Source organism: Aptenodytes patagonicus, chromosome 25 (genome assembly GCF_965638725.1).
Source record: "Aptenodytes patagonicus chromosome 25, bAptPat1.pri.cur, whole genome shotgun sequence".
Lineage (NCBI taxonomy): Eukaryota > Metazoa > Chordata > Aves > Sphenisciformes > Spheniscidae > Aptenodytes > Aptenodytes patagonicus.
In genome coordinates, this window is record NC_134973.1 from 5,304,853 (window position 1) to 5,331,003 (window position 26,151).

At 68.8% G+C, this 26,151-nt stretch overlaps 3 protein-coding genes and 1 long non-coding RNA gene across 13 annotated transcripts; 2 read left to right on the forward strand and 2 right to left on the reverse strand.

The window, feature by feature from the left end:
• Positions 1-4,770: 4,770 nt before the first annotated feature.
• Positions 4,771-9,829, forward strand: ADAMTSL5 (ADAMTS like 5). The gene is made up of 12 exons (XM_076359565.1): positions 4,771-4,829; positions 5,798-5,867; positions 5,950-6,110; positions 6,531-6,591; positions 6,673-6,781; positions 6,877-7,004; positions 7,085-7,208; positions 7,861-7,944; positions 8,541-8,704; positions 8,788-9,031; positions 9,310-9,381; positions 9,463-9,829. The coding sequence occupies exons 1-12, from the start codon at positions 4,771-4,773 to the stop codon at positions 9,774-9,776; spliced, it is 1,590 nt and encodes a 529-aa protein (XP_076215680.1). The 3' UTR covers positions 9,777-9,829.
• A 4,395-nt stretch (positions 9,830-14,224) lies between these two features.
• Positions 14,225-19,740, reverse strand: PCSK4 (proprotein convertase subtilisin/kexin type 4). Of its 7 annotated transcripts, none has more exons than XM_076359144.1 (14): positions 19,646-19,740; positions 19,466-19,561; positions 19,187-19,315; positions 18,437-18,489; positions 18,190-18,278; positions 17,493-17,665; positions 17,200-17,412; positions 16,845-16,945; positions 16,381-16,484; positions 16,093-16,210; positions 15,685-15,864; positions 15,255-15,379; positions 14,786-14,905; positions 14,225-14,704 (listed from the first exon to the last, which is right to left on the reverse strand). In XM_076359144.1, the coding sequence occupies exons 1-14, from the start codon at positions 19,667-19,669 to the stop codon at positions 14,325-14,327; spliced, it is 1,905 nt and encodes a 634-aa protein (XP_076215259.1). In that variant the 5' UTR covers positions 19,670-19,740; the 3' UTR covers positions 14,225-14,324. The 7 variants fall into 7 exon arrangements, with proteins under 7 accessions (XP_076215259.1, XP_076215258.1, XP_076215261.1 ...); XM_076359143.1 differs by having other exon boundaries at positions 17,209-17,412; positions 18,413-18,489; XM_076359146.1 differs by having other exon boundaries at positions 16,381-16,442; positions 18,413-18,489.
• Positions 19,741-20,582: 842 nt separating this feature from the next.
• On the forward strand, positions 20,583-25,851 carry REEP6 (receptor accessory protein 6). Of its 4 annotated transcripts, XM_076359152.1 has the most exons (6): positions 20,583-20,708; positions 23,597-23,690; positions 23,962-24,100; positions 24,424-24,592; positions 24,853-24,920; positions 25,763-25,843. In XM_076359152.1, the coding sequence occupies exons 1-6, from the start codon at positions 20,594-20,596 to the stop codon at positions 25,778-25,780; spliced, it is 603 nt and encodes a 200-aa protein (XP_076215267.1). In that variant the 5' UTR covers positions 20,583-20,593; the 3' UTR covers positions 25,781-25,843. The 4 variants fall into 4 exon arrangements, with proteins under 4 accessions (XP_076215267.1, XP_076215268.1, XP_076215266.1 ...); XM_076359153.1 differs by lacking the exon at positions 24,853-24,920 and having other exon boundaries at positions 25,763-25,851; XM_076359151.1 differs by lacking the exon at positions 25,763-25,843 and having other exon boundaries at positions 24,853-25,007.
• LOC143170676 (uncharacterized) lies at positions 22,877-25,284 on the reverse strand. The gene is made up of 2 exons (XR_012997086.1): positions 25,221-25,284; positions 22,877-24,949 (listed from the first exon to the last, which is right to left on the reverse strand). It is a non-coding gene; the product is annotated as an uncharacterized LOC143170676 (long non-coding RNA).
• Positions 25,852-26,151: the final 300 nt, after the last annotated feature.

Here is a 26,151-nt window from a genome sequence, read left to right on the forward strand (position 1 = left end):
CCATTGCGTTTACTGGAACGTCCTGCCCTGAGCCCCTCAGACGTTCCTGCCGGGGCAGCAGGCCTGGGAGGGGGGGGCAGAGATGGCCGGTACAGCTCTTCCCAGAACAGGGGGTCTGGGCGGCGTGGCCTGGCCCCTGCGCGCGCTGCCAGGCGTCCTCGGGAGGTTGTACCTTTCCCCAGGCTGTATCGGAGCTGTTGGGACCCCGCGCCCGTGGCCATCTTAGGGCAGCCGATGCCTTCTGGGCTCAGGCCACGGCAGCAGAGGGTGCGTTGCTATTGCTGTCACCCCTAAGCCAGGGTGGGACAGGGGAGGGCTGTGGAAAAAAAAAAAAAAGCGGACAGCTTCAAACAACACGGATGCCGGGGATAAAAATATCAAGTGGGCTTCGTGCCAGGCCTTGAGCGGCCGGGCTCTGGGTGCGGCGCCGAGCCGGGGGACGGCAGCCAGCCCTTTGCCCAGCCTTGGGAGCAGCCAGGCTGTGCCACCTGCCCCCCCCCCCCCCCGGGGCTGTTGCCCTGTCCTCGAGAAGGCCTAAAACCTGTGCCCGTGTGGCGTGGCGTGGCGTGGCGTGGCGTGCCTCCCTCTGCTCTCTGCCTGCCTCTGCGGTGCCGTTCCTCCTGGTGCCGCCGTGCCCGAGCAGGCAGGAGGGTGGCTCCGCTGGTGCCTGCGGGGCTGTGGGTCGGAGCTGCTGGAGGGGAGCGCTGACCCCAAGGGCAAAGGCTGATTTCTGGTGTTGCTCATGTGGGAATCGGGCGTGGGCTGGGAAAGGTTTTTAGCAGTGAGTGCGTGGGGCAGGTGGAAGGTAGGCTGCTTCCTCGGTAGCGGAGGGGAGCTGAGGACCTCGGCGGGGAGCTGTGAGTCCCCGCCGGCGTGAGGGATTTGTGGCCACGGGGTACTGAGGGCAGATCTCGTTTTCTGGTGTCCCACCTCCAGCCTCATGTCACTCTGCGTGACGCCATTTGAGGGCTGCGGGATCAGTCCCTGCAGCTCTTCTGTGGTTTGAGCACGCGGAGGGTGCCGGCGAGGGGCCGAGTGCCCGTGCTCACACCCACCGTCCTGGTCCCGGCCAGGGCTGCGCGTGGGAGCTGCCGTCCCTCCCCAGGGTCTCGCGCCGCGCCTCCCTCCCCGCCTGGGCTGTTCCCTTTGCTTCTCCTCTCATCTGGGCTGCGTCACCGTAGCGGCTCTGGCTTCCTTCCCCGCAGCCGCTGATGAGAGCGTTGGAAGAAAAACAAAGTCGTTGCTGTCACCTCCCTCCCCCAGACCCCTCTGGTGACACGGGAAGGCTGGTGACGCCCTCCCTCGCCGGTCCCCTCTTGCGCTGACATGTGGACGGGTCCGTAAGCGGCGAAGCGGCTCCTTGGTGCTTGCTGGGGCCATGTTGAGCATCTTGTCTTTGTCCCCCACCCTCCGTTTTAGGCATAGGCGAGTGTCTGTCCCGGGTGCCGGCTGCGCAAGGCCGGGCGCTCTCGAGTTGACGCTGTGGGTGTTTTAAGTGTCATGTTTTACTGAGCTTTCAGGGTTTTCTTTCAGACCTCTTCTCTCGAGGGAGAGAACTGAAGCTGAACGGGGAAACTGCGCACTTTCCTCCCTCCTTCCCAGGCCACAAATAACTCTGTCCCTCCCTCCAGTAACCCCTGCTGCTGGCGGTGCGGTGAGCGGTGCTGCCGAAGGCTACGGCCAGGCAGAGCGGGGGGGGACCTGATGCCTCCCCAAGCGCTGCTGTTCCCTGTGCGTGGGTGATCCCCAGGAGCAATGCCGGGCACCGGGCTCTTCGGAGCTGCACCTTCTCCCCGCTCCCCCAGCTCCTCGTCCCCATCCCGTCCCAGGCTGGCGGGGAAGAGAGGTCCCTTTCAGGTTTGGGGTTTTGGGGTTGTTTTTTTTTTCTGTTAACCTTTTCTAAGGGCAAACTGGTGTGTGTGTGTGCCGTTCGTAATGGTCACGTCCCACCCTGCTTGTTTCAATGACTGGATTTTAGACAGTTCCTAGCACTAATAAAGGTTTTCCTAAGCGGATGTTTGCATGGCTCAGGTCCTGCCGAGGAAGCTGCTCCTTTGCGGGGGGGGGGGGGGGGGAGATGGCCGCCCTCCGGGGTGGCAGGATGCTGAGTCTCGGCGCTCCTGGCACGGCCAACCCCTCACCAGCGCCGCGGCAGCCCCCCGCAGCAGTCTGCGCAGCGGGTCCTGTCCCACAAAGACGGGCACCGAGCGGCAGGCGCGGGGCGGCAGCCTGTCCGGCGTGAAGCCCTGGGGAGCAAGAGTCAGTGACACCCCCCCCGTCCCCCGCCGTGTCCGTGTGGGCTGTGTGCCCCCCCCCCCCCCCCCCCCCGGCACCACACCTGGGTGAAGAAGCCGTGGTCCAGCACGTCCCGCAGGCTGGGCCGTGCTGCGGGCTCAGGGGCCAGCAGACGGGCGATAAGGGCCCGGGCGTGAGGCGAGAGGTGGGAGGGCAGCGGGTACCGCGCCGCCCGGATGCGCTGGTACAGCTCCTGCCGGTGAGCCGCCTCAAACGGGGGGCTGCCCGTCAGCGCTGCGTACCTGGGGGGGGGGGGGGGGTGTCCGGCTGCTCAGCGAGGCCGGGAGCACCCCCTGCCCTCCTTCCCTCCCTCCTTCCAGGTCCCCGCTTACATGGCACAGCCCAGGGCCCAGATGTCCGAGGGCACCCCGTGTCCCTTGCGGTCCAACACCTCCGGGGCCAGGTAGCTGGGCGTCCCGCAGAGCGCCCTGGGGAGACGGGCAAGGTGAGCCCTGGCCCCGCAGCCCCGGCCCGGCAGCCCCGCGGCCCCACTCACCCCCAGCGCCGGCCAGCCGGTGCCTCCCACCGCGCCAGCCCCAGGTCCCCAATCTTCACCTGCATCTTCTCGGTCACCAAGAAGTTACCTGCGGAGGGAGATCAGCCCGAGCGGGGCCGGCGCGGCTCACCCTCCCACTGCCCCGGCTCTCCCCCACGCACTCGGCTTGAGGTCCCGGTGGACGATGCCCTGTCCGTGGAGGTAGCGCAGCCCCGAGATGATCTGCCGCAGGTAGTACCGCACCTCCGGCTCCGTCAGCCTCCCCCGGACCCGCAGGATGTCGGCGAGGGACTGGGGACGGAGCGAGGTGCCAGCTCGGGGCCTGGCAAAGCCCCGGCGTGGGGATGCTCCGTTTTGGGGTGCCGGCGCTTGCTCACCCTCCGGCTGCAGTACTCCAGCAGCAGGTAGACGTGGCTGCGGTCGGCGAAGTGCCGGTGGAGGCGGACGATGTGCCGGTGGCGCAGGCAGCCGTGCAGCTCCCGCTCCCGCTCCACCTGCATCGGCGCGAGCCCGGCCCCCCCCCCGGGGAACCCTTTGGATCCGGGGACCCCCAGCAATGCACCCTTGGGGAGACGGGGATGGGAACCCACCCAGCTGCCCGGGAAGGAGGGAGAAGGGGCAAGGGCAGGGCTGTGGGGCTCTGTGGGGTCCCCGTGGGCATCGCCCCCCCTCCCTGGGGACTTTCTATGTGTCCCTCCCCCAGGACTCACCCTCTCCCTGATGCCCACCACGGTGAGCTGGGCTCGCGGGATGACCTTCGCCGCGTAGACCCTGCCGCTGGCCACCTCCATCAGCTGGTAGCAGCGCCCGAAGGCCCCCTGTGAGGATGGTCCTGCGGGAGTGAGCAGCCCGGCACGCCGGGACGAGCCGAGGGGCGAGAGGCTGCGGCAGAAGAGGGTGCCGGGTGTCGGGGCGCCCGGCCACGTGCCCTTCCCTGGGGGGCCAAGCAGCCCAGGGGACCTGGCTGGCGCTGGCCCCGGACACCTCGGTCCCAGCGTCCCCCCGCTGCCTCAGTTTCCCCTTCCCCAGAGGTGACGTGGTGGGTGCCCCTCGGAACGGGACACCTCGGGGACCCCCTGCAGCCCTAGGGGGGTTGCAGGTGTGTGACACCGCTGGGGTGCCCAGTGGGGAGGGGGTGCTGGCTGGGGTGAGGGGCTGTCCGGGGGTGCAGGGACGGGACCGGCGCGGGGGTGATGGGGGGTTTACCTCCCCCAGGAGCCGTCCCCGCTTGTAGAGCATCCCGCTGCCCGCGTCCTCGATGTAGCATCCCGGGAGCTCATCCCTTGCGCACCCCCGGGCCATCCTGCCCGCTCTCTGCCGTGCCCTGCAGCGGGGACACCCCAAGGGACACCCGCAACTCTGGCACCGTAACCCCTTCAGCTCTGGGCTGGGGGTGCCTGGGGCTGCCCTGTGGGGCCCAAGGGTGCTGGGTGCAAGGGGGGGCACCCAGCAGCCTGGGCTCTGCCAGCCCCTGGCACCCCAAACCTCCCCCCCCAGCAGATCCTGCTGCATCTGCCAAGCCCTAAGCGGGGACCCTCTGTGGGACCAAACCCCCCCCCCGGATGCCCAGCATTGGGGGGGTACCCGGAGGGTCCCGGATCAGGATGAGATGAGGTGCGGGGGTCCCGTCTGCCCTTTCCCCTCTGCATCTGGGGCTGGTGGGGTCCCGGGGGGGGGTGCAGATGCTGCGGAGCGGCGCCGGGGCCCCCCCCGGGACCCCACCAGCCCCCCTCGCCGGCCGGAGCTCCGGGCCCCGAAGGGTTAACGGGCGGCTGGGGAGGGCTGGGCGCACCTTTGGGGCTGGATATTAATAACGCGGCGGGGAGGGACGGGAGGCGAGCGGCGGGGAGGGGGGGGAAGCCTCGCCCGGCCCCCCCGGAGCTGCGCAGGCGATGCCCGATCGTCCCGGCTCCCCCCTCCCCGCCGCCGGGACGCCGAGCCGGGACTGAGCCGCCGGGACGCCCCGGACGAGGGGCGGCATGGCCGGGTGGGGGTTTCGGGGCGGCCCGGTCCCCCGCGGGGGACCCCACGGTGCCGGGTAAGGTCCCGATTTCTGCTTAACCCCTCGCGGACACCCCCCCCCCGCCCCGCTCGGGGTCAGCTCCGCTCCTGCGGGGAAACTGAGGCACGCGGGGTACCCCCGGCCGCCAGCGGGGTCTGGGCATCACCCGACCCTCACCGGGTTCCGGACCCTCCCCCCCCCCCCTCGGAGCGACGGCACCGCGACCCCCCGCCCCCATCCCCTGCCCTGCCGGGGGGGGGACCCAGGCGTTCGGGGCTGCGGGCGGCCACTCGCGACCGCCGGTCCCTGTGGGAGCTGCGCGGCGTGAGGAAACCGGCTCGGCCGGGGGATTCCCCGACACGGGGGGCTAGGACCCCGGCACCCCCCCTGCACTCCCCGCGCCCCTCTGCACCCCCGGGCTGGGCGGGTTGGGGTGCTCCAGCGTCAGGCGCTTTGGGACGCGGCCCCCCCCCCCCCCCCCGCTGCCCCCCATCCCGCTCCCTCCGCGGCGGGGCCGGATCCGGATCAGGGAACGACACGGAGCCCCGGCCCCGCCGCGCAGGTCTGGTCCTGTCCCGGCAGGCAGCGAGCCCGGCCCGGCTCCCCGCCGCGGGGCCGTGGGTGCGGCGGGGCCGTCTCCCGTGCCCGGAGCCGCGTGGGCACGTGTGCGGGAGGCGGCGTCGCCCGCCCGGCTGCGCCCACCCGCCTGGCCCCGCTCGGGGTCGGAGGTCCCCGGTGTTGCCGCGCGGCACCGGACCCCACATCCCGGCCGGTGCCGCCGCCGGCGGGGACCCTCCCGCCGTGTCTCGTCTTGCCTCCGTCTCGCCTCCTTCCCCCTCGCTGGGGTCCCCCTGGGGGAGGGGGTGGGGGGAGCGCGGCGGTGGCCCCCCGCCCCCCCCCCCCCCCGGCAGCGCTGGCTGCACCGATGCCGGGATGCGGGACACCCCGCTGCCGGCACCCCGGTCCCTGGGGACGGTGGGGCTCAGGGGTCTCCGCTCCCGCAGGCGCCGGCGGCCGTGGCGGCTGCTGCTCCTGGCCTGGCTCAGCCTGGGCTGCGGCCTCGGCACCGCGCAGGTGAGGGGTTCGGGGTGCGCGGCGGCACCCCCGGGCTGCTCCAGCCCGGCCCCGGCACTGACCGTCACCTTCCTCCACGCAGGGCCCAGCCCTGGGGACGCCGGCGCGGGTCCCCGAGCCCCCAGCCCCTGCTCGGCCCCGCCGGCAGTCGGCCCGGGGTGCCTGGGGGCCCTGGGGACCCTGGAGCTCCTGCTCCAGCTCCTGCGGGGACGGCGTCGCCCTCCGCGCCCGGAGGTGCCTGCGGTGAGTGGGGGACGGGGCGGCATGGCCGCCCCGGGGGGTCCCCACACCCCCCCGCAGCACCCACACCCCGTGACACGGCTCTGCCACTGCCTCCGCACGTGTCCCTGCAGGCCCTCGGCACCGCGCTACGCCCTGGCCAAATTCCAGCCCAATTTTGGAGGGGAAGGGATTGGGGAGGGCGGGGGGAGCCGGACCCTGCCGCCTCCATCCCGGGGTGCAGCTCTGGCAGGATGTGGCCCCACGTGGGACATCGTGGTCCCCGCTCCTGCTCCCCCGTGGGGATGCATCCCAGCCCGGCTGCAGCTCGGTGGCATCCTGGCCCCAGAGACGGGGAGAGTCCCCGTGGGGGACACAGGGTGCAAGCAGGGATGCTCGAGGGGGCCGTGCCCCGGCCCCACCGTGCTGACACTGTGGCCGCAGGTCTGCCGAGGAGGAGCCGTGCACGGGCGACCCGCGGCAGTACCGGCTCTGCCAGCTCCAGGTGAGCGTTGCGAGGGCCACGGCACCGGCATGGCCGGCCCCAGTCCCGGTCCCGTGGGGCTCCATCCTGCCGCTCCCACAGGGCTGCCCCGGCGGCTCCGTGCCCTTCCGTGCCATGCAGTGCTCCCTCTACGACAACAAGCCCGTACTGGGCACGCCGGCCCGGTACCGCTGGGTGCCCTTCCACGGAGGTGAGTCCCGGGGCGGTGGGCGGCATCACCGGGCTGACCTGGGGCCACAGCTGCCACCGGCATCACCCCCTTCCCTTCCCACCCGGCTCCGGCAGCCCCCAACGTCTGCGACCTCAACTGCCTGGCCAAGGGGCACAACTTCTACTACACCTTCGGCCGGGTGCTGGACGGCACCCGCTGCAGCCCCGGCTCCCCAGACCTCTGCGTCGGCGGGCGCTGCCTGGTGGGTGCATGCGGGGCCGGGACCCCCGGGACCCCCAGCCCTGACCCCCCACCCTGAGGCCACGTCTCGGCTCCCCGCAGAGCGTGGGCTGCGATGGGATCCTGGGCTCGGGCACGCGGCCCGACGCCTGCGGCCAGTGCGGCGGCGGCCACGACACGTGTCTCTTCGTGCACCGGCTCTTCCAGGGCGCGGACCCCTCCTCCGGTGAATGAACCATTGCCCCGGCCCCCTCCATGGGTGAATGCTTTGGCTCTTGGCTCCCCTGTCCTCCTGTCCCCCGTCTGTGTCCCCAAGGCATCGCCTGGGTCCCCCGTCACCCCGTCCCCTCTCCATCTGCCCCATCGCCACTGGCACATTGTCCCTGATCCCTTCCTGTCCCCAACACGCAGGGACAGGGACAGCGGGCTCAGAGGAGACCTCTCACTGGGGTGATGTCTCGTTGCAGAGGGTATCACTCCTCCGGGGGCTGGGTGGGGGATCTCTGGGGCACTCCTCTGGTCCATGGGGTCCCCAGGGGTGTTCAGAGGTCCCTGGGGGCACCCAGGGTCCGTGTGGTCCTATCCAGTGTCCATGGGATGCCTGGCCAGGCTGCGGGGACGACGATGCCCGTGAGGACGGACAGCCTCGGATGGCACCCCAGGGCCCCCCAGGGCCATCGCTGGGTGCCCCAGATGTCCCAGCATGTGGGGCCCAGCTGGGTTAATGCCACTGATGCCTGGGACGGGGCTGGGGCTGCCCCAGACCCAGAGCTCCTCTGTGCCCGGTCCCCTCCTGCCCCAGCCCCGGCCCCCCCGTCCCCAGGCTGTCCCCTCAGGCCGTGCCCCGGCTCTGCCCTGACTCTGTCCCCCCCTGCCAGATTATTTTGGGTACGTGAACGTGACCAAGATCCCAGCTGGGGCCACCCACATCAAGGTGACGGACAAGAGCCGCAACTACCTCGGTAGGACATGTCCTGTCTCTGTCCCAGTCAGTCCCCGTCCATCCCAGTCGGTCCTGGTTGGTGCCACCCGTGGGTGCAGGCAGGGCAGGGCAGGGGGTGGTTGTGCCGTGCCGTGCCATGCCGGTTCCCCTGCTCGGACGCTGTTTTGAGCATCGCGGGTTCAGTGAACTCGCCGGCGCTCAGGGCACTTTTCCAGAGGCCGCGGCCGTGGGTTTTGGGAACGACTGAGCTGGAGCGGGGCCAGGCCAGCCACCGTGGGACCAGGACCGGCACCCCCGTTCCCAGACCCCCCCAGTCCCCCTCCCGAAGCAGCCGGGGCCCCATCCCCACCAGGACCAGGGCTTGGGGGCTCGGCGGGTTTTGCACACCAGGGTTTGGCTCCGGCTTGGGACGAAGCCAAGTTCTTACAAGAAAGCAGATTTCTCCCAAGCCCCGACCGCAGCTCTCCCAGCCCACGCTGCCCTCCCCGCTCGGGGAGAGGCCTCCGGTGGGGACCCAGGCGTCTGGGCTGCCCCCCAGCCCAGCCCAGCCCAGCCCAGCGTGGGGGTCCCAGGGACCGTGTGGTGCTCGGCCCCCAGACGCGCTCCCTTCTGCAGCCCTGATGACGAGCGATGGGCGCTACGTGCTCAACGGGGACTGGTCCATCGCCTGGCCGGGGCCGTACGAGGTGGCCGGCACCCGGCTGCACTATGCCCGGGCCCCCGACGGCACCGAGAGCCTGGAGGCGCCCGGGCCCACCGACGAGGATCTGCACGTGATGGTGAGGGCGGGGGCGGCGCGGGGACAGGGGCAGCCGGCTCCCGGCCCCCATCTCTCCCCTTAGCTCTGCCCCTGCCCGTGCAGGTCCTGCTGCAGGAGCCCAACCCTGGCATCGAGTACGAGTTCTGGCTGCCCCGCGGGCATCCCCAACCTGGCCGTGGCGACACCAGCCCCCTGCGGCAGCCCCAGACCCGGGGAGCCGGCAGACCCCCGCCCCAGGAGCCCCCGGTCACCCCGGCCCCCACGCTGCCGCCCCCTCTTGGGCGCTCTGCCATGGAGCCACCACCGAGAAGCCCCCCCGGCGGGAGCTGGGCCAGGGCTGCTGCAGGTGCCTGCTCCCCCACGGGGGTCCCCACAGGCTCCCGCACCCCTGGGCTCTCTGCTGCGGGGAGGGTCCCGGAGAGCCCCATGGGTTCACCGTGAGATGGGGACCCTAAAAAAGGGCCCCCTGACTTAACCCCCCTCTGGGACCCTTGGGAGCCTGGTGTGTCCCCTCTCTCCTTATGGGATATGGGCCCCCATGCCCCCTCCCACCGCCGCAGGAGGGGGTTTTGGGGGTGCCGTGTCCCCTCTCCCCCCTAAACTGCTGCAGGTTTGCCCCCGCAGGGCGATGCGGGAGGTGCCGCCCGGCCAAGGGACGCTCCCAGCGCGTCCAGCACTTCTGCCAGAGCGACTTTGGTGAGCGCCAGGGACGGGAAGGGGCTCGGGACGATGCTGGGGGACGTGCCCTGCTCAGGGTGCCCCGTGCTTGCCCCGCAGTCTTCCAGGGCAGGATCCTGGCGCGGCGCTTGGTGGGGCAGGAGACGCGCTACGAGGTGGAGGTGAAAACGCCATATCGTCACCGCTTCCCCCTGGTGACCCGGGAGTACGTGTGGGTGCCCAACACCTGCAGCTGCCCCCCGCTCCGGGAGGGCGGCGAGTATCTGCTCATGGCGCGGCGGCACGTCAACTACGAGCGCACACTCAACCGCATCCTGCTGCAGGACGACGGCTACGCCCGGCCATGGACGCCCCGCGAGGACCGGCTGGTGCGGGAGGCAGCCCGGCACTGCCCCCAGCCCCGGCCGCCCTGAGCCCCCCCGGCTCTATCACCCGGGGAGGGGACGGCCGGCGGGACCCCAAGGGTGAACCGGGGGGCTGGAAACGCTCCTGTCCTTCCCACGGCTGTGGAGGGGCCAGGGCCCCCAGGGACCCCCGTCCTGCCCTCCGCCCTGTGACGGGCATCTCGCCGTCCTTGGGGTCGACTTGGCTGCGGGGGGGTGGAGGAGGGTGGTAATTTATTTTTTTTGCAGAAAATAAACCTGTATATCACCTCGCTTGCCGCGTGCCCCTTCCTGGCTGGAGCCGGCCCAGGGCGTCCCGTGCCCTCGCCACCCCAGGGTGCCTGGGCGGGGGGGGTCCCCTCCCGCGTCCCCATGCTGAGCCCCCAGAGCAATGCACCCGCCCAGCAGCGTGTCCCTGTCCCGGAGATGGACACCTGCCAGGCTCTGCCTCTCGAGGTCGGGGACCTGCCGCTTATCTCCCTTCCGGCGGAGGCGAGCGGGTCCCTCCCTGTGCCGGAGCCCCCCTCGCACGTAACCCAACCCGCGGGCTGGCGGGCACAACCACGGGGCCCGCGCGGGGACGGGACGTGCCCCGGGGGTGCTGCGGGGACGGCCACCCCGGGAGCACTGCACTGGGCACCCTGGGGTGCATCGCCCGCTCGGGGCTCCTGGGGTGGTCTTGCACCCATTCGGGGGTGGGTTTGGAGCCGGTGCCGGGGAAGGGCTGAGCTCTCCCAGCTCGTGTCGCTGGTGACTGTTCCCAAACTGGGCATGGGGCTGGGGCTGCAGCTGGGGGGTACCTGGGGTGGGTGCCCTGGGGTGGGTGCCCTGGGGTGGCCCGAGTGGCAGCTGCCAGCCCAGGAGGGTCCTTAGCATAACGGGTAATTAGTCACCAGGAGCCGGAGATGAGCCCTGGGAGCAGCTGGGGCTCTGTGCTGGGCTCCCCAGCTGGTCCCAGTAATGCCTGGGTGCTGCCGGGTGCTCCGGAGCGCGGGCGGAGGCACCTTGGGGTGATTAGGGCTGGAAAGGTGCCTCCACCCTATAAAAGCGCCCCCTCCCACCCCCTCCTATGGCTGATTTGGGGCTGCTGGGGGGGGTTGTCCCTGGGCAGGGTAGGTGTGCTGGCTGCTGTGCCCTTGGGGGTCCCCGGGTGGGGCAGTGCCTGGGGGAGCACCCCCAGTTCCAGCAGCTCTTTTGGAGCGAGCGATGCCCAGCAGCCCCAGGGCTGGGGCTCTGTGCTGTCACCTTTGGGCATCCCGTGCTTGGGGCGTCCTTGTCTGGCTGTCCCAGCCATGGCAGGTTTGGGGACAGTCACCCCGTGTGCGAAGAGACCCCGCAGGGAGAGCAGTGGGGACCTGGGGGTCTTGGCCACCAAAGCGGGGGCTCGCCGACGGGCCAAGAGCCGGCAAAGAGAAGAGGACCGGGGGGAGCACTGCCCACTGCGGGGCTGGGAGCTCCGGGACCGTGTCCCGTGTTCCCCCTTGCCGCCTGTGACCCCCGGGAAGGGCCGGCTGGCGAAGCTGCGTCTCGAAGGGGAGCGTCGCAGGCCAGCGTCTGCTCCCCCCTGCCCCGGGGAAAGGGGTGAGTGTGTGTCCCCCCCCCCGGGGTAATCCCTGCCTGGGGAAGGGGGGGATTGCCCCAGGCTGCGCTGACAGGACCCCTCTGTCCCACAGAGCCTGCGAGCTCCCTGTTGCAGCCCTGCTATAAGGGCGCCTACTTCTCGGGGCTCCCCGCAGACAAGTGCCAGGACCCTGCTGCCCCCAGCCTGTGAGTATGTGGGGGGGGGTCCCCACGGCCCCCCAGCCCCGCTGCACCGCCGACCCTCTGCCTTCTTCCGGCCAGGCTGGTCCCCGCAGTCCCGGCGCCCGGCAGGGATGGTCCCCGGAAGACCCGCAGCACACCGGAGCGCACCCTCGTCCTGGAGCTGGTGAGCTGGGGGGGGGCCGGGGAGGGGGGCTGCGGCCCCGGGGCTGGGGTCTGACTCTGCTCCCTGCCCTGCAGGAGGGGACCCTGGTCTGCTCCTCTGTGCTTGCCAGCTGGCGGCGGGGTGCCGCGGCCACCTTCACCACGGTCTTCCAGGGAGACTCCTACGAGGTGGGTGCCCGTGTGCTGGGGTTGGGACAGCGGGGTGCTGGGTCCCCGGGGGGGGCACACAGGGCTGTGACTCAGGGCTGTGGAGAGCCACGGTGTCCACGTGTCCTTCCCTAGTAGCCGGGGGGGGAAGTGGGCCCCAGGGGCTGAAATCCCAGGGGAGAGGGTGGCCGAGGGACCCCTGGGATCCTGCTTGGGGTGCTGACCCCCCCTCTTGGGGGTCACCTTGGTGTCAGGATACGGGTGCTGGTGGTTTTCTGGGGCTGTCTGGAGATGCTGTTCCCTTCCAGGTCCACGTGAAGCTGCGACCCCACGTGCAGCGGTTCCTGGAGAGCCTTTCCAAGACCTACGAGGTACCCAGAGCCCCCGTGTTCCCCCAGGGTGCTGCTCTGTCGGGGTGGGGGGGACTCGGGCAGCCCATGCAGGGACCTTCGCCTGCTCCCCCAGATCTTCATCTTCACAACCGCGAAGAAGGACTACGCCGAGAAGGTCCTGGATGTGCTGGACCCCAAGAAGCAGCTGATCAGGTGATGGCCTTAGTGAAACCCCGCTGGGGAGACCTCCCCTGTGACAGGGACTGGTCCCCATGGGCTCTGCCTCCCCCTCCAGGCACTGCCTCTCCCAGCAGGACTGCCTCTGCGCCCGGGGCTGCTACTGGAAGGACCTGACCCGCCTGGGCAGGGACCTGGCCAAGACGGTGGCTCTGGACCACACCATCCAGGGCTTCCCCGCCCAGGTACCGGCAGCGCTGGCCCTCATGGAGGGGTGTGGGGGGGATGGTTGTGTGCACTGGCCCCCCCCCCCCAGGAGCACCCCAGCTACGACGGCTCCTCCATGGCCAGCGCTCGCCCTCTCTCCCCAGGCTGCCAACTGGATCCCGGTGCCGAGGTGGGGGGGGGACCCGCGGGACGAGGAACTGCTGCGCCTCACCCTGCTGCTGGGACAGCTCGGCTGGGCGGTGAGGACTGGGGGGCTGGGGCTGGGGAGAGGATGGGTGCCCTGGGTTCCCTGGGGTGGGGTGAGCTCCCCCCCCCCCCGGGGCACAGCCCTCCCCTATCCCCGTCTCTTCCCCGTGCAGGACGACGTGTGCACCGAGATCCAGCGGCGGTTCCCGCACCGCAGGCTGCCCGCTGAGGACTAGGCCAGTCCCGGGCAGAGGGGAGCGGGATGGAGAAAACCCCTCGGAGGGGCTCGCACCGCTGCGGGGGAAGCCGTGCTCCAGCGCGTCCAGGCTCTAACTCATCCCGCGGCGCTGGGCTGGCGGGTGTTTTGGCAAAGCCATTGCCCCCCCCACCTTGGTGTCTGCAGCCGCACTCTGCTCGCCTCCCCCCGGCAGGCTGCGAGGGGGATCCCAGCCTGTCCCCGGGGCTGGGGGGGGTCCCACCGGGGACACCCCCCCCCCCCCCTCGCTCTCAGCTGCCACTTGAGGAAAAGCTCCGTCCCGGCTCCCTCCTGTCTGTGCTCTGTAAGGTCCGGCCGAGGGCTGGTTTCACGGGTGATTATACACTTGGACAAAGCTCTTGCTCTCTTCTGTAACTCAGCTGCGCAAACACGCTGCGCTCGGGGATGGCACAGCCGGCCGGGGGGGGGACGACACAGGACAAACCGCCCCCACCCTACCGTGCCGCAACCGTGTCCCGGGGCAGCCGGGGTCCTGCGGTCGGGAGGCTGAGCCCCGCGTGGTGCCGGTGCCCCTGGGAGGGCCCCAGCTGGCAGCTCTCCCCGCGCCCGTCCCAGCCCTGCCTGGTGCCGCGCTGCGTGCCGGGGCGCAGCTGCCGCTGTGCCGCTGCCAGCCCTAATGGGACAGCGAGGGCCCAGGGCGTTCGTCCCCGCTGCCGTGGCAGGGGGAGAGCAGGGCAGCCGTGGGGTGCAGCACCCCCGGGACCCCCTTTTTTTTTTTTTTTTAAGGACTAAAGGCTGCTGGTAAACAAGAGCCGGGGACTGCACCGCGCTCTGCACCACGCAGCAGCAGGGGGGGTCCAGGCTGTCCTCCCCAAGCAGTGGTTCGGAGTCCAGCTGCCTCTCCCCTGCCAAAAGCTGCGTGGGCTCGCGGCTAAGCTCGTGCTGGAGGAGCTGGCTGTGGTCACTCGGGTGCAGCTGTTTGGAGAGAAGTCACATCTCCTCCTCCTCACGGCCCTCCGCGCCTGGGAAAGGGCACAGGGCTGCTGGCCACGCAGCCTGGCCCTCCTGGAAATAGCTCCCTCGCAGCAGCGTGCCAGGCCGGGCCCCCCGGCATGGCTCAGGCCCCTGGGGGATGTGAGGGGGGGGGATGAGCCAGGCGGGGAGGGAAGCCACCACCTGTGTCTCTGCCCATGCACAGAGCTGGACACGGGGTGGGATCAGCCCAGGCGCTGCTGGGAAGGGAAGTCACCCCTCGGAGAGGTTGGTCCGGAAAGGCAATAACCAGTTTATTTTGGAAGCCAGGTGAGGGCAGCTCTGTCCTAGGCTGGGATCCGGCCGCCTGTGTCCGTGCAGCCCAGGCTGGTGTCACGTTGTCCTGCCAGCCCGGGGACAGCAGGCACTACCTTTCACGACACAAAAGGCCACACGGTACGTGACATAGAGGACGGCTGAGAGGATCAGGCCCCCGCAGATGAGGACAGGGAGGAGGTCCCTCTGCAGCCCCTCCTCGGGGGGGAAGCCCCGCTGAGGGGAGCAGGAGTGGGTGAGCTCATCGAAGGTGCAGGCGGGGGGACAGGCCGTGCAGTTGTTGGCCGAAGCGCCCTGGCACGTGTAGCAGGAGGGGTGGCAGCTGGCACAGATGCGGGCTGCGCTCGTGGCGGCGGCTCTCTGGGTACGGCCGTAGTAGCGCGGAGGGCAGTAGGACAGGCAGGAGCGCTGGTAGGCGTAGAAAGAGCTGCCGCACTCTGCAGAGGGTCGGTGGCATGAGCCAGGCTGCGGGGCCACCCAGGGCCGAGAGCACCGTCCCCTCCTGCCCAAAGACTCACCCTCGCACGCTCCCTGCGCGTCCCGCCTGATGCACTCGTCCACGGCAGAGGCCGCAAAGCGCCTGGCCGTCATGTCCTCATCTGTGCCGTGGAGGTGCAGGGTGAAGCTGGTCAGCAGACCTGGGGGCAGGAGGGACAGGACTCGGTGCTGATGGCAGCCGCGTTCCCAACCCTCCAGGGTTTGGGATCCGCAAGCTGGTGGATGCGGGGCTGGAAGCTCTGGGGCCACATGGAGGAGAGCAAGCCGTGTCCCCTCCCCGGCTGTGTGCTGGCTGGGGAGACCCTCAAGACAAACAAACATGGCCCTGCAGAAAAAGAGGGCTCTGGCCAGACCCCGTGCCCAGGAGGAGCAGGGAGAGGACAAGCCAACAAGTTGCTAATCAAAGAAGAGGAAAGAGGAGGCAAGAACAACCAGGCACTGGGTGACCTCAGTGAACGGGGTTCACTCCCTGGGGCCCTGGACACCCACCTGTGTTATAGGCATCGCCCTTGTTCTCTAGCCGGAGCGTCCAGGTCCCGTTGGGGTTCTCGTCCCAGAAGTGTGTGGACATGAAGGTCCAATCCTCGTAGCCCTGCTGGCTGGTGTCGTATGGGCTGGAGGAGAGGAGAGCTGGGAGTGACGGCCCAGGGGCTGGAGGGGAGGGACGCAGCCCAAGGAGGCCCCGCAGTCACCCTGTGCTTGGTACAGTGGGGCATTGCTAAGACGTGGCAGGGGCCACAGAGGAGCCTTGGGCACGGTGAGCCCGTTCCCTGTGGGGGCCAGAAGCAGTCACTTCAGTGTGGGGGGAGAGTCTCCTGGCCCCAGGAGAGGCTGCGAGAGGAGCAGCCCTCCCTGCTCCCCAGCAGCTGCTAAATCTCAGCTGCAGTGTGCTCCCTGCGAGCTCGCAGAGCGCCCTTACCGCACGGTCAGCAGTGTGGACGTGGTCCCCATCGGGCTGGTCAGAGCGATCACCAGGTCCCCCCTGCGGCTGTAGCTCAGAGAGAGCCGGACCCGGACATGCTCCAGCGAGCGGATGCGCTTGGTCCTCCCCGAGCAGGAGGAGACGTCTGTAGAGATGGTGAGCTCGGAGCCGATGTTCCTGCCAAGTACAAGACGGAGGTGAGGGCATCTCTTCCCCCTCCAAGGGCACCCTGCCCTCCGCCGCAACCTCTAAGCACAGCCCTGTGGTTACAGCAGAAGCCGTGCAGCACAGACCGCTTTCTGGGAAGCATCGCTTGCTCCTGCAATGGGCACGGCACAACTTTGCTACAAGAAAGTCCCTGTGTGAGCTCGCGTGAGGTCAGACCCAGGGGATACCGTCCCTTACCGGGGGGCGTGAAGAGCCTTGACCGAGCATCTTCGCTGAGGCCGAGTTCCTGTCCATGCCTTGGCCATCTCCACCAGCAGACCAGCGTCCAGGAGCCCGTAGCCGTAGTGGTGGCTCACTGAAAAGCAGATGCCACCCAAGAGAGGACACGTGAGCCCCTCTGCACTGAGAAAGCACCGGGGGGTCCTGCCCCAGGCCTGCTGGCAGGAGTTTGAGGGGCAGCACATCCCCCCCCACAGCCAGGGGAGGGAAGCAGGAGCAGGCAGGGCCGGGCAGCCCTGAACTCACCCTTGCGTCCGACCCCGTTCACGGCCCAGTCTTCTGCCTGCAGGTGAGCAGGCTTGGAGGTCCTGATGACGAGATGCTGCAGGTCACGCCAGGTCAGTGCTGGGCTGGAAGCAAGGAGGACTTGGGGACAAAGGTCTCTGCTTTGGGTCAGCTTTTGAGGGTGAGATTTGGCACTTCTGATGTGGGTAAGTTAGCTGTCTGGGTCCAACTGGTCCCCCCACAACCTCCTTCACTGCCAAAACGGGAGCAACAGAGACCTCCAGAGGACAACTCTCCTCCTGCCTCCGGCCGCTCTCCCGCAGTGTCCTGGGAGAAGAGGCTGGCCCACCAGAGCCCAGGGAGACCTCAGCTCCACACCCCCAAACCTGCCTGGTAGCAAAGTCCCCCTTCCTTGTCCCTGCAGGGTTCTGGCGAGGCACCAGGCTCTCCCTGGGGACTGCCCCGCTGCCGCGACGGTCACCTACTTGGCCTCCAGCGCGAGGGCGATCATTCCCGCAGCCAGCGGGGCCGAGGCGGAGGTGCCCGTGTGCTTGTCGGTGCAGCGGTGGTGCAGGTCGGTGGTCACCTGGGGGGGAGGGAGGGGGGTCTCAGCACCATTGTCTGCTGCTGGAGCAGAGGACAGGACTGGCTGGAGTTGGGTAACTTCAGTAAACGCTCCCTCCGGGTCCCTCCGCGCTTTTTGGGGTCTAAGGTACCAATGCTTTAATAAAGCCTCTCTCTCCCTCCCCAGGTAAGGAGGGCTCGGATGAGCACGCTCTGTGCTGGGAACCGGTGTCTGCCCGAGGGTCGCTGCTCTGGCAGAGCCGGCACGGCACTCACGATCTGCACCTCGCTCGTGGTCCTGCTGCTGTAGGTGGTGGTGAGGATGGCGGAGCAGCCCTCGCCGTACCAGGGCCTCCGGCCGCCCGCCAGGACGCTGCCCACCGACAGGGTGTAGATGCTGTTGGCGTACCCGTCGCAATTGCAGTTGTCGTAGTTGATCCCGCCGTTGCCGGAGGCCCAGATGAAGATGGAGCCGAGGCCGCCCCGTCCCTGGCAGCGGGGAGGCAGAGGGGGGGGTGAGCAGGGAGTCCTCGTGCCAACGAGGTCCCCGAGGCCAGCGCCGACCTTACTTTGGTAACGCCTCTGTAGAAGGCCTCCGCGGCCAGCACGCCTGGCCCGTCCACGGTCTTCCCATCATCCTCGGGGCCCCAGCTGGCGCTGTAGATGTGGATGTGCTGGGGACGCAGGCTGAGGGACTGAGCCTCCACCACGTCCGTGATGGGACCGTCCAGCATCCGCACACCTGCAGGGCCAGGACGAGGAGCGGCAGTGTCTGAGAGGCGGCAGCACTCGGGAGGCCACGCCGGCTCCGGGTGGACGTGAGCCTCGCACACGCCTCGTGAACGTAAGGACTGAGCGGCATCTCGCTGGCCCCCACTTCGCCCCCGCAGTTGCCTTGAGCACCTCTCACGCGACGCTGCCCTAAGGACATCAGGCTCCCATAAGCCTGTGCGGCTGCTGCCGCGATCTCGTCCCCAAAGCTCCTCGTTAAGCCCTTTGCAATTAAGCCCAGTGAGTCCTCCCAGCTTTTAACCCCATTTGTCGCACTCGCTTCCGCAGGGGAGCCTGAGCCTGCACGGTGCTGGTGCTGCCTGCCGGAGCCCCGCGTCGCGGTGGGCATTAAACCCCCAGGGAGCGCTGAGCCCCACACCATGGCCGGGTGTGCGGTAACACCGCAGCACCCTCTACCCCCCTGCAAGCCCTCCCCAGGGTGCCGGAGCTGGCTGGTGACCCCTGTCCCACCAGCACGTCGGAGCAATGGCTCACCTCCAACTCTGGCATTGTACGCAACGCCTGCTCCGCAGATTCGGTTGTTGGCTGCAGCCGCCACTTCTCCTGCACAGCGTGTCCCGTGCCTGAGGAGCAGAGTTAGCGTGTGAGCCGTCCTCTGCGAGGGGTGAAGGGGCCTGGGACAGCCTCGGCCCCCGGAGAGATAAAGCACCCAGCACAGGGAAGAGATTTGCTTGGGCAATCAGCTGGCAAAACTCACCGATTCTCGTCCCTGGCAGCGTACCTGGGCTGGGGATCGGGGTCGTTGCTGTTGAAGTCGTAACTTGCCAGGGGGTCCTATTGCAAAAAAGAGGCACCGGCATGAGCAAACTGCTTTTCGGCGTGGGTTGTGACAGCTCAACACGGGCTCCTGGCGCTTCGCCCGGTGGCTGGCAGCGTGGATCGCCCTGCCCGCCCACGAGCTCGCTGCCTGCCCAGCCCGGAGAGGGCAGGGGGGGCCCCTTCGCACCCAGAAACTGAGTGGGGTTAACCTGGAGCTGTTGGAAACAGGGCTTCACTAAAGGAGCATAACTTTGCGCGTCGCCGTACTGCTTCGTCGTACCCAGGCTCACGTTCGGTGAGAAAGCACAGCATGGCGCGTCACCCGAGGGTGAGCCTCACCGGCTGCGCAGTTAGGACAGAGGAACTACAAACCAGTGAAACGATGTTGTTATAAACAACATCTTAAGATTTACCTATTCTTTCCTCCCGGCTCTTGGAGCACGTGAGGGCTTACCAGCTTTACTGGCTTTGCAGCTTGCTATAATTACATCTAATTTGGGGGCTTGAGCGTGTGCAAGTTCTAATGTTTCCTTGATGTGAAAATTCACTGCGGGAGACACCAAACCTTTTGATCCAGCCACGGAGAGGCTGAGTTCCCACTGCGAGGTCCCATGGGTGGGATAAAGGCACCAGCTCCCACCCTCCCCTGGAGACAACACGCCCTGAAGGAGCCGGTTCCTGCGGCCCGCGCTGCTCAGCCCATCGTAGTTACGTAGTTGGCAGACAGGTCCGGATGGTCCTTCTCGATCCCGTCATCCAGGACGGTCAGCACCACCCCCAGCCCGGTGTACCCTTTACTCCAAGCAGCGAGGATGTTTAGGTCGGGATTGATGCCATTGTTCTGGAAAACAGATTAAATTTGATCAGCCCCTGGGCTGCGGGTGACCTTCAAGGACTCTTCTGCTGCCTCATCACTGTCAGCATTAGTCCTGTTTACACATCAGGGAGGTGATTTGCTTGAGGATTAGAAGAGAGAGCGGCACAATCTCACCATGTACCACTGTTTATGGAACCAGGGATCTGTTGGCACCACGCTGACGCTTCTCTTCGTGCGCCTCTTTACCGTTTGCTGCTCAAACCAGAGGACCTGGGTGGGAAGCAGCGTTGTCGGTGTCAGGCAGAGTTTGCCCAGCACGGCACGCCTCGGTCCCTGCAACCGCCTCCTCCCTACCTTTGGCTCTTTTGCCAGGCGCATATTCCAGCCCCAGTGTCTGCTCAAGGCTTTCTGCCTGGTGCCGCGGTGTTTGAAATGGTAGTAGGGCTCTCCCTCCACCACCTGCAGGCGCAAAGAGCTGCTGTGAGACACCGCTGTAGGCAAGCGGCCGGGCTGGGGACGCGTGTGCCAGCTCCCCGCGGGCCGCCGAGATCAGAAAGACGCGTTTACTGTGAGTCGCGCGCGGCAGGACAGGCGGAGGGCACCATTTGGAGAGAGAGCAGGCTCCCGGGGAAGGTTTGTGAGCGCCCTTCGGGTCTCCTCGCTCACCCGTGCACGCACAGAGGCCGTTAGCAACCTGCGGCCCTTACGCTTTCATCCGCGTCCGATGGTTTAAAAGCGCTAGAGGGGATGACCGAACGCCCTATTTTAAAATTAAACTGGCGTCCCGCCCTGGGACGCGCGGCGGGGAGGAGTGGCGGGGACGAGCGAAGGGGGACACCGGGCGGGACGAGGGTGTGCGGACGGGAGCTGCTGGGCTCCCCCCGGCGCCCCCCCCCCTCCGCCCCGGGCAGCGGGGCGACCCGCGGGCCGCACCTGGCCCAGGCAGAGCAGGCCGTGCCGGCGGGCCAGGCCCCCGGCCTCCCGCGGCCCCGCCGCCGCCCGCACGGCCCAGCTGCTCAGGTAGACGCGGGGCTCGGTGGGGCCCGGTGGGGCGGCGGCGGCGACCACCACCAGCAGCAGCAGCAGCAGCAGCCCCCGGAACGGCCACGGCCCCGGCCCCGGCCTCGGCCTCGCCGCCATCGAGGCCGCGGGGGGTTGAGCGGGCGTTGCCATGGCGACAGCGTCGCCCCGCCCGGCCCCGCCCCGCCGCCGCATTGGCCCGGGGCGGCGGGAGGCGGCGGGGTGGGAGGGGGGGGGGGTGTCGGTCCGACCGGGGCCGCCGCCGCCGCCGCCGCCGCCGCCATGGGCACGGTGCCGCAGCGCCTGCAGCGCTTCCTCGATCGCCCCGGGCCGCTCGGTGACCTGCTGGGTCGCCTGGAGGCCCGCACCGGCGTCCGGCGGCTCTACCTGGCCACAGGTGCGACCGGCACCCCGGGACCCCCGGACCCCCTCGGTACCCCCCCCCCCCCCCCGCCCCGGCCCCGCTCCTGGGCTACGCTGCCCGCTCCCTTCCCGCCCCTCCCGTTTGGGGGGGGGGTGTCTCCGAGGGTCCCTCGTCTTTCCCGGGGCGCCCTGGCAGCCCCTCACCGTGCCTCTGGGCTCCGCGGGGGGGCGCGGGCAGGGCAGGCAGGGCCCCCCGTTTGGGGGCTGCTGGGTGCGTTCACAGAGCGGGGCCACGCTGGGATGGGGGCCCGGGGGGTGGCCCCGCCATCCATCCTCGCCTTCGGCAGGCGTGAAATCCCGCACCCCGACCCAAGGGGAGGCGCACCCCGAAACCCGCGGGGTCTGCGTGTCGGAGGTCTTGGCCGGACCCTCAAGACCCCCGAGAAGCCTGGCCCTGACGGAAGGGGGTCCCCGCTCCCCGACAGGCGAGCCCCCAAAACGCGGTGGGTCAGAGCGGGTGTTGGGGACGGGAGCGCCCGTCCCCGCGTCCCGCTCGTCCCGCGGGACTCGCCTCCCTCCCCGGCGGGAAGGCAGAGGTCCGGCTGTTAACCAGATCCTGTTTGCTCATTAATGAGAAACCAGCTGGCGTCTCCCCAGGGAGCGGCCTCCTGGCACGACGTGACCCTTCTCCTCTGCCCTCGCCACGGCTCCGACCCTCGGCCCCACGCCGCTCCTCTGCCAATTTACGACTTGCCCGTCTGCCTTCTCCCATTCGGGGCTTCATATAAAACCTCCCAGGAGGGGCTCGGGGTTTCCCGGTTGCCTGCGTCCCGCCAGGCACGTCCCCTGCCTTTTGCCCCCCCCCCCCCCCCCGGTGCGAGTTCCTGGCCCTTCACCTGCTGCAGGGCTCGTTTTCCCGCTCCGAGGGGGAAAGGAGTCCGTGAACGGGCACGTGCCGCTGCGAGCGGGTTGTGTTTGGACGTGGTGCGTGGCGGTCGGGCGTCTTCCGAGCAAAACGGTCCCGGGGCTTCGGTCGTGCTCGGGTGTGATGGACTTTTGGGGGTAGGGGAAGAGCGGAGGCACCGCTTCCACCACAGAGCGATGGTCCCGTGTTCTCGGTCCCTATCCTGGAAAGGAGAAGCTGCCGCTAAACTAAAAATACCCGATTTCTCCCTCCCCCGGCTCTGGAGCAATTCCTAATTTGTGTTTGAACCCAGCGGGGTCGGTTCTGCACTTCTGGAGCCAGGAGCGACCCACGGGCCGCAGCTGGGAGCCCATCTTGCCTGGCCTCTGGGCAGCACAGCCCAGTCAGCCGTGCGGTGGCTTCGGCTGGGTAAAAATCATCCCGGAGGAGGACGGCGGCTCCTTCCCAAGGCGCGGGGCTGGCTGTCACGCCGGCTGCTCGCCCTCCTTGCCGGGACGGGCACCGTGGGATGGCTCCGGCCGCCCCCCTCGGCAGCTCTTCTTTGAGCCTTTCACTAGTTTGTTTTTTTTTGCTGCAACATAAATTTCTCTGGGGGCTAAACTTAGCCCGTGAAATCCCTTCTAAGGCTCTTGGGGGAATGAAACCCAGCGCTGCCTGAACCTGCCTGGTAGTTTTCTTTGAAGGGAGGTTTGTGATTGCTCCGAAGCCGCGTTGCTCCTGCCCGTCTGCTGGGAAAGACCCGAAGCCCCGTTGGTGCCCGGAGCCGTGGCTGCCCCGCACCGGGGGCCCGGAGCAAGGCGCAGAAATGCTGCGGTGAGCAGAGCGGGGATAATCCGCCCTCTGAGCCCGAGCAAGGGCTTTCCTCTAATTCACCAGCCCAGACAGGTTAAGTCCTGGCTCTCCTGCCCGCTGCGGGGCAAGGCGCTTACGTTGATGGAGGAGTTTGTACGCAGGGTAGGGGAGACGCTGCCGGGCTGTGACAGTAGACGCCCTTGACTCCGGCTCTGCATGTCCCTGGGCTGCTTTCCTGCCCTCTGCCCCTTCGGGGTCTGTGTTTCGGCTGCCTCGGGCAGGCTGGGAGGGAGCTGCCGGGTGCCAGCGTCTCCCTGCCCTCCGAGCCCGCGTGTGAGCGGGGGCTCTTCGCTGTGGCCGTGGTTTCAGCAGCAAGGGCTCCTTGCTCCGGCTTCCCCCATCCGCCGGCTCTCCCACCTCTGCTGATCAAGCCTCCTGCAAGCGTCTCGAGGGCTGGGCAGGCTCCACATGACCAAAGCCATGGCTTACGTTTAATTTTAACGATTTAATTTAATAACAGGGAAGCGGGATTGGATCGCTGGTTCTCAGGGGGCTGAATCCTTAACAAACGGTGGCTGCTCAGCACAAGCACGTGCAGGGGATGCGTACAGGGAGCAGAAAGGAGACGCAGGCTCTGGGAGCGAGGCTGCTCCCCGGGTGCTTGGCTCCAGTAGCGAGGCTTGTCCTTGAACAGTCGTTATCAAAATGCCGAGCGGCTCCGAGCCCCGCGCGTGGAGGAGAAGCTCAGTCCCTTAACTTTGGGCCGTAGGTGTGTGTTAAAAGTCTCCGCTTCTGACACCTCTGCAGCCTTGGCCCGGGCCCAGGCTGGCGACAGGCCGAAAGCACTACGAGTTTGTTGTGGGGAAGCCCCTTCCGGGCCAGGGAGGGGACAAACGGTGGCGGGAGCAGATCGTGGCTCCCTTGGGGATGAGGGATGAGCGCCTCTACCCCATGGCAGGCTCTGCCGCGCGCTGCGGCTCAGCGCGGTTGCGCGAGCGGCGTGTTGAGCACCTCAGTGGTCTGGTGTGTGGAGGGTCCTACTGGAATTAATTGGGGGTGGTCGTTATTCCCAACTGGAGGGTGCCGGCATGCGCCTCTTCTCACTACTGGGGTGAGAAACCTGCTCAGCGGACCGAGCCAGGGTCTCTCCTCGCCATCTCGGTGTCGGCGGGAACGTGACCGTCCCCTCCGTCACCCCCTGGCAGGTTCTGTGGCGTTCCTGGGGCTCTACCTCATGTTCGGCTACGGCGCCTCGCTGCTCTGCAACCTCATCGGCTTCGCCTACCCCGCGTATGTCTCGTAAGTACCAGCGTCCCAGCCCGGCCTCCCTGCAGCGCCTGGAGAGCGTTCCCTGCCCTTAGCTGAGGGTCTCCCTGGCAAACGAACAGGCAGTTACGGTCAGGAAGCTCTTGAGACCTCCCTAAAAACACTGGGACCTGGCACGGTCCCGGCCTGGGGCAGCAGCGCTCCGGCAGGCGGGTTTGCTCCAGGGTTTGGAGGACTTGGGAAGGAGGTGCCCGCCCTGGCGGCAGGGCTGCAGCGGCAGTGCCCTTCTCCTCTCCTGCCGCAGCATCAAAGCCATCGAGAGCTCCAGCAAGGAGGACGACACCACGTGGCTGACGTACTGGGTGGTGTACGGCGTCTTCAGCGTAGCCGAGTTCTTCTCCGACATCTTCCTCTACTGGTTCCCGTTCTACTACGCTGGGAAGGTAACGGCTTTGCCGGGGGCTGCCGGGGCCAGAGTCCTCTCACCCGATGGCTGAACTTGGAGGAACCAAGCGTGGTGGGCTCTGCCCCGTTAGCAGGGCGGCGGCGGTGGCCGTGGTGGGGCCGCAGTCCCTCGCGGAGCTCCTGCTTGCTCCAGCGAGCTCCAGCCTTGGGAAGCTGCCTTTGGGCAGGGCCAGAGCCAGGCTGGGGGGGACTGGAGCAGCTCAGCTGCCGGCCTGTCGCTGCCCTCCTTCTGGGGGCTGCCTCGCTCGGCCCCGGCCTGCCCCGCCATCTTCCAGCTCTGGAGCGTCTCTCCTCCCCGCAGTGCCTGTTCCTGGTGTGGTGCATGGCCCCCGTGTCCTGGAACGGGTCGCAGGTGCTCTACCAGAAAGTCATCCGGCCCTGCTTCCTCAGGCACCACCAGACCGTGGACAACGTGCTGGGCAACCTCAGCACCAAAGCCCTGGACACGGCCTCCAGCATCACCCGAGAAGGTAACGCGGGTCCCCCGGTCCCCGCTGCCCTGCTCCACGGCCAGGGCAGGCGCCTTTCCCCGGAGCACGGCCCGGCTCCGCTGGGACGCGGGCAGCTCTCGTTTTAAGTACCGGCAAGCGGCCATCTCTCCGTGACCGTGGGCTGTGCTCTCACAGCCACAGCCCCGTTCCCCCCCCCCCGCGGCGGCAGGAGCCGAGCCGGGGGGTTCACTCTCCCCCCTCTGTAATTCTCTCCCTTCTCTTTGCGCCTGGCGGTCCAGTCCTGCAGACTCTGGTCAGCAGCAGAGCCCGGCTGGCGGCCGAGGTGGCACCGCAGCTCACCTTGTCTGTATGTAAGAGCCGCCGTTCCCTCTGCCGCTGAAGGGAGAAGGGGCTGTTCTGCGCGAACCGCCCCGCCGCTACCGCCAGCCGCTTAGGCCGGATCCTGCGGCCGGCTGCCGCCGCCTTGGCGCTGGCCGAACCGAGCCTCCCGCTCTTGCCGGCCTCGGCGCGGCTGGCGCGCAACCCCGTCCCTTTCCTCCCTTCGGCGTGGGTAGAGCAGGCGCTTTCCCTCCCGCTTCTCCGTAGCCAGACCCCGACTCCCCCCCCCCAAAGCCGCCTGTCCTCCCTCGGCCCCGCCATCTCTTGCCTGTTCCTCCGCGCTGGTGCCAACTTGGGGCTCCCGAAGCCCCCCGGCTCCCCCCTTCCTCCGGCTTAGGCCGGATCCTGCGGCCGGCTGCCGCCGCCTTGGCGCTGGCCGAACCGAGCCTCCCGCTCCTGCCGGCCTCGGCGCGGCCGACGCGCAACCCCGTCCCTTTCCTCCCTTCGGCGTGGGTAGAGCAGGCGCTTTCCCTCCCGCTTCTCCGTAGCCAGACACCCCCCCCAAAGCCGCCTGTCCTCCCTCGGCCCCGCCGTCTCTTGCCTGTTCCTCCGCGCTGGTGCCAACTTGGGGCTCCCGAAGCCCCCCGGCTCCCCCCTTCCTCCGGGTGCAGGCAGCTGCCCGCCAGCGGCCCCCCGGGGGAGGAGGAGGGGAGGGCAGGAGACGGCCGCCAGCCCCGCGCTGTCAGCGGGAGAGGGAGGGAACGGGACGGCGACGAGCGGCCGGGAAGGGGCTGGTTCCCCGGGGGTCACCGGTTGGTGTGGCCGCTGGTCCAGGGCTGGGCCCTAACGTCGTCCCCGTCTCTCCCGCAGCCTCCAGAGCAGCCCTGAACCCGGAGCGGGAAGCGGAGAAGAACAAGTGAAGGGGGGGGGGGGGGCGCTCCCGGTACCGGAACGGCGATCCTGGGCCCGGGCCTAGGCCTGGGCCTGGGGCCGGGCCTGGGCCCCGCTCGGCCGGGCCCGGCCGAGCGGGGCCCAGGCCCGGCCCCAGGCCTCACCGTTGCTGCCCCCAATAAACCCCGGGGGTCCCCGGTGCTCCCCGAAACGCTTCTCCCGTGTGATACCGGCGCGATACCGCGCGGCTCCTTTAAGAGCGGGGGCGGGCGGCGCCTTTAAGAGAGAGGGCGGGGCCCGGGGGAAGGGGGGGGGGGGGGGAGCGCGCCGCGATGACGTGTCTCCCGGGGGCGCGGCGGAAGTGAGGC